The sequence below is a fragment of the Microcaecilia unicolor genome, chromosome 4 (genome assembly GCF_901765095.1).
Source record: "Microcaecilia unicolor chromosome 4, aMicUni1.1, whole genome shotgun sequence".
Taxonomy (NCBI): Eukaryota; Metazoa; Chordata; class Amphibia; order Gymnophiona; family Siphonopidae; genus Microcaecilia; species Microcaecilia unicolor.
The window spans coordinates 102513152-102519151 of record NC_044034.1 but is presented as its reverse complement, the minus strand read 5'-3'; the positions used below and the strand labels follow the sequence as shown (position 1 = coordinate 102519151).

The 6000-nt window shown below is 47.3% G+C and overlaps 1 protein-coding gene across 2 annotated transcripts in view; it reads left to right on the top strand.

Annotated features, from left to right (window-relative positions):
• Nucleotides 1–3828: 3828 nt before the first annotated feature.
• Nucleotides 3829–6000, top strand: part of NAA16 (N(alpha)-acetyltransferase 16, NatA auxiliary subunit) — a 444477-nt gene continuing 442305 nt past the window's right edge. For both annotated transcript variants that reach the window (XM_030200546.1, XM_030200547.1), the window contains exon 1: nt 3829–4179. In XM_030200546.1, coding sequence (XP_030056406.1) covers nt 4126–4179 — 54 coding nt within the window. In that variant the 5' untranslated portion in view covers nt 3829–4125. The remainder of the gene's footprint in view (nt 4180–6000) is intronic.

Below are 6000 nucleotides of genomic sequence, written 5' to 3'. Positions count from 1 at the left end.
TGTAAGCTCTTTGAGCAGGGACTGTCTCTCTTTGTTAAATTGTACAGCGCTGCGTAACCCTAGTAGCGCTCTAGAAATGTTAAGTAGTAGTAGTACGCAAGTGGAGTGTTTTTGACACTTCCTACCAAGGTTACCTACTACTACTACTACTACTTATAATTTCTAAAGCGCTACTAGATGTACGCAGCGCTGTACACTTCCAAGAAGGAACAAAAAGAGATTTAATAGACAAGAATGGAAGAGAGCCTATCTAGTCCACTGCAAGCAAGGAAGCCAATCTGTTCCACTTCCCCGCGTAGAAGTCATATAGTACACTCAAAACAAAGCAATGACCCTGCAATTCGGAGGGAGGGAGGGGCCCCTGGCACACACTCTGATTCTCACACACACACTCTCTTTCTCACAGACACACTCACACCCAGTCTCAGTCTCTCTCTGTCACATACAAACACTCTCACACTCGCACATTCACTCTCTCTCATGACCCTGGAACTCGGAGGGATGGAGGGGGGAGGGGAGGGAGGGGCCCCTGCCACACACTCTGAGTCACACACACACACACTCTCTCTCTCACGGACACACTCACACCCTCTGTCACATACAGACACTCGCACATTCACTCTCTCTCACACAATCTCACACACACTCTCTCAAACATACACACTACGAGGAAAACCTTGCTAGCGCCCATTTCATTTCTAACAGAAACGGGCCTTTTTTACTAGTGTAGATATAAATATCATGAAATAACAATTGAATATCACTAACACTAACACAGATTTCAAAATTATTATAGCTAGTAGAAGCAAAACGGCTAAATCCAGGGGCGGGGAAACCTGTATTTTCAAAACAAGATGGGCATCTATCTTTCGTTTAAAAAATACCGTCAGGGATGTCCAAATCCTTAAATTTGGACGTCCCTAGATTTGGTCATTCCTAGACATGGACGTTTCTGTCCATTTGGTTGTGGGAGGAGCCAGCATTTCTAGTGCACTGGTCCCCCTGACATGCCAGGACAGCAACCGGGCACCCTAGGGGGCACTTCAGTGGATTTCACAAATTGCTCCCAGGTAGGGTTACCATACGTCCGGATTTACCCGGACATGTCCTCTTTTTGAGGGCATGTCCGGGTGTTCGGACGGATTTGGCCAGCCTGCCAATGGCTGCCGAGAGTTGAAGTCTCGCCAGGCTGCTTCAACTCTCGGTGGCCATTTTGAAACACCGAGAGTCGGACTCGCACAGGATACAGCAGGGCAGCTAGCAGCAGCTCTCCGGGCAGGAAAGAGGGGGCTCTTTCTTTCCTGCCCCGAGCGAAGAGGTACCTCTAGACCACCAGGGATAGTAGCGTAAGGGGAGGGGAGGTGACAGGGAGAAGAAAGGTGATGGGGGGAAGAGGGGGCGACCGGGGCGGGGCGATAGCGTGAAAGGGGCGTGGCGATGGTGTGAAAGGGGCGGGGCGAGGGTGTGAAATGGGCGGGGCAATTGTCCTCTTTTTATGAGGACAAAAAATGGTAACCCTACTCCCAGGAACATAGCTCCCTTACCTTGTGTGCTGAGCCCCCTAAACCCCACCCAAATTCCACTACCCACAACTGTACACCACTACCATAGCCCTTATGGGTGAAGGGGGCACCTATATATGGATACAGTGGGTTTTGGAGAGCTCGCTGTTCCCCCCACAAATGTAACAGGTAGGGGGGTATGGGCCTGGGTCCGCCTGTCTGAAGTGCACTACAGTACCCACTAAAACTGCTCCAGGGACTTGCATTTGCTGTCATTGACCTGAGTATGACATCTGAGGCTGGCATACAGGCTGGCACGACATATTTTGAAAGATGTTTTTTGAGGGTGGGAGGGGGTTAGTGACCACTGGGGGAGTAACGGAAGGTCATCCCTGATTCTCTCCGGTGGTCATCTGGTCATTTTGGGCACCTTTTTGTGACTTAGTAGTAAGAAAAACAGGTCCGAGTGAAAACATCCAAGTGTTAGGGCCGTCCTAGTTTTTTTCGATTATGGGTCAAGGACGACCAAGTGTTAGGCACGCCCAAGTCCTGCCTTCGCTATGCCTCCGACGCCCCCTTGAACTCTGGCCATCCTTGCGACGGAGTGCAGTTGGAGACGTCCTAAATCGGGTTTCAATTATACCGATTTGGACGTCCCTGGGAGAAGGATGTCCATCTTCTGATTTATGTTGAAAGATGGACGTCCTCTTTCGAAAATGAGCCCCATAGAGGCTCATTTTCAAAGCACTTAGCCTCCCAAAGTTCCATAGAAACCTATGGAACTTAGCCTCCCAAAGTGCTTTGAAAATATGCCTCATAGTATACTACTTACAATGTCAACACAATATGTAATAGAACATTTTAATTGACAGTGAACGGTGTAAGCAAAGATGGAACCTATAGATAGGTAAGAGATTAAGAGGAGTTAGAAAATAAGGTGACTAATTTAAAGAACAGTGCACAACAGGTCAGAGAGATGGTTAAACATTATCCCAGCTAGGGTAGGAGTGGATAAATATGTCCTGCTGCAGTGTGTGCAGCCTGTGTCACTCAGTGTGTGTATGAGTGAGACTAACAAGTTAGTTACTTCTTCCATTAAAGGCCTGGTTGAAGAGCCAAGCTTTCACCTGCTTCCTGAAGTAGAGATAGTCTTGGGTTAAGCGGAGCCTTTCAGGCAGTGTATTCCAGAGTGTGGGGGCTCGCTTGAGGGTATCCCATTGTGTAATGTAATAGTAGTAAAAAACAATATTAAGTGCATTTGTATAATATACCACTGCTTTCCACAAAACAAAAGGAACAAGTTCCCACAAACCATCTTTCTCTTTTGATCTAGGCACAAGAAAAAAAATTTAAATGCTCCCAGGTTTCAACCTTATTAATGTTTAATGTGGGAAATACATGTAATAACTATAGTGTGTTTTTTTTTTCTAGCAAAAAAAGTGCCAGTACTTAAATGGTAGGCCACCCTTCAGGGGTGGAGTGATCACCCTACCCACCTGGAGTGATCACTGAGAGGGACCCACCCATAGGAGCCGACTCTGTGGGTGCTGGGGGTGCTTGAGCACCCCCAATATTGAGAAAATTCCTTGTATGTGTCTGGGGAAGAGTTATTTCCACTGGGCTTAGCACCCCCAATAATTTAGAAAAGTTGGCTCCTATGGACCCACCCACCCCACAATGACCAGGTCCCCTGCAACCAGTCACAGAATGTATAACAAGGCAGAATTGGTGTGTTGAGCCTGAGCTCTTTTATTAAAATTTGGGGTCCATAGTGGTGTACTCAGTACCCCCTAAAAAAAGCCCTGCTTACATAAGTAAGTAAATAAATAAATAAATAGCTGGAAACTCTGAATGTTGAGCACCTTATTCTCATAACCTGATTTCTGGTTTAGAGGCCCTTTGTCAGGAGAAAACAATCTCTGCATGAATATAACACATGCTAAGGTGTCCCTATAACTAGCCCCTCCAAATGCCACACTGATTACGATTTATAATAAATTACTACTCTACCTATGAAAAGTTATTCCGTTATTATACTTCCTCTGTGTACATCTGTATGCTGCACATGCATGCTGGCATGTTTGAAAATATAAGTGGGATTACAAAACTACCAACAATAAAGAACGACCACATGGATGTAGCTCACAGGTTTGTGTTGAGTGTAATAGAGATGACGGCTGCGCTGGGGAGTGAAAACAGAGATTAACCTAATTGGTTTAAACGTGTTGACGTCACCTTGAGAAAGCTCAATTCTTGGGTGCACAGCGCGCATGCGTCTCATCTCAGTGGTAATATAGCAAAGGGCGCCTACAAGGAGGTTGGGTAGCCCAGGCTGTCGTTCACTGACATAAATTGGTTGCGCGCGAGCCGCAGGGAGAGGGTGAGGAGATGTGGGAGTTCGGCCTACCGGCAGCCGAATGAATTAAGCGTAGGAGGAGAGAGACCACTAGAAGCTGCAGTGGTGACCGTGGGGTGAGAGGGGGGGTTCCCGAAGCTGTCTGCCCCCTCAGTGCCGTCCACGGAGAGGCAGGAATCGCCGCCGTGAGTGACGGTTAAACGAGAACGAAGCCAACGGAGGAGACTGGCAAGAGAGTGCGTGAGCCCCTAAGTGGGAACCCGCAGCATGCCGTCTGTCCCGCTTCCGCCTAAAGAGAGCAACCTCTTTAAACGCATTCTGGTGAGGGTTCCGTCTATTCTACTAGCCTGAGAAGAAGCAGATATGAGAGCTTCAGCTCTGTGAAAAACACAGCGCGGGTGCTTTTTCTTTTAGGGGACATTCACACGCCGGGTTACTTGTTCTCGATCTTCTAATTCCGGAGCCTGCTAGGCCTGTCCCCCTTCTTTTGTTTGCGGTTCTATTGTAGTCTGAAGCTTTCTGGGGTAGGGCAACCCCTGAGTATGCAGCCCCTCTCTCTCATCATCAACCCCCACCCCCCCTGGCAACGATCAAGAGTCTTGCCCTCTCCCATGGTTTCTTCCCCTTCCCAACCCCACAGTGCTTGTCTCTAGGAGGTTGTGTGGCCACATTAGTTTGTGGGAATCAGTTTTGCTGAAAAATATAGTTTTGCCGTGTTTGTATGTGTTACAGATTTGGCACAGGGAGTGCTTTAGTTAAATTGCCCTATCTGGTAGCTGTCAAGGGACCTTTGAACTAGTTTGGAGGGAGTGAGACTTTGTCTTGAGTGTGCATGAACACCCGAGGCTCTGTGTTGGCTGTGATGAAGTTCCTTTAAACAAGCTGATGGCTTCTGTGCCACCTTGGAGAGGGTAGCAAGCAGACAGATGTGGGGTGTGTCACATACCCTTGATCCAGCCCCAAGTAATAGCGCAGTGTTAGCTGCACTGATTCCCTACTTTAAAAGCTAAGTAGAAAATGCCACGTTGGGGTGTGGTATGGGCACGAACTCTGAGCTGGCCCAAGGGTGGGGTATGGGCACGAGCTCTGAGCTGGCCCAAGGGTTGGGGTATGGGCACAAACTCAGGGCTGGCCCAAGGTTATCTTAACATCTTAGATGACACTTCAGGTATATGCATGCCACACCCCTGTAGTCCAGTGTCTCCTCGAAGTGTCCAGTATCTCCTTGTCAGTACCACCCCTCCCCTCCTCAAGTTATTCAGCATGTTCCCGTCCATACCACTCCTTGAGGTGTCCAGCATATTCCTGCCTGTATCAATCCTCCATGAGGTGTCCAGCAGCATCTCTCTTTTCTTCCTCCTGCTGTGTCCAGCTGTCCTTCCCCCCATCATCTGAGCAGGCAGCAGTACTGGGTTTTTGATTTCCTCTCACACTCTAGGCCTGAAGCATCCAGCTCCTTTCAGAGGTGGTGGGATGTGGCCAGCCTAGCATGCACATGAGCGCACAGAGGTCTGCTTCTGCAGCTGCTTTCTTGCCTGTTCTGTTGGCTATGCAGATGCTGTACTGCTTGCCCTCTTCCTCCCCCCCCCAAAAAAAAAAAAATTCTGCCACCGTAAGGACTGTGCCTTAAAGTGAATGAGGAGGTTATTACTAGGCTGACTGTTAACTGATTTCCTTTATCTGCCACCAGTTAACATCACCTCAAGAGGTGTAGTTAGCTGCACTGTGTGTTATCTGCTGTGTAGTAAAGAATTATTAGTGACTTTCTCTGAGTTAACAATATGATAACTCTTTCAGAAATGCTTGGAACAACCCCAAGAGTTAATTCAGAGGTTTTGCAGTTAACTATATGTTAACTGACTAATAGTATGCTACAGCCACAAAATCTTAGTGCACTTAAATTGTAGGCTTTAATAAACAGGTTCTTGGGGTGTTTTGCTTATGAAGAATAACTAATTTTTACTGGTTAAAGCATGCTTATAGGAGGGGCATTTGTTTTAAACTGTTGGTTTTAGTACTGCTGTACTCTTCTTGCTTTTTGTACTATAAAGGACTCATTTTAGCACCGATTATTCTTACCTGTTATAGACAAGCATTCACAGTACTGTAGTAGGTTTGTAGCATAAGTTCTTTGTTTTCAAT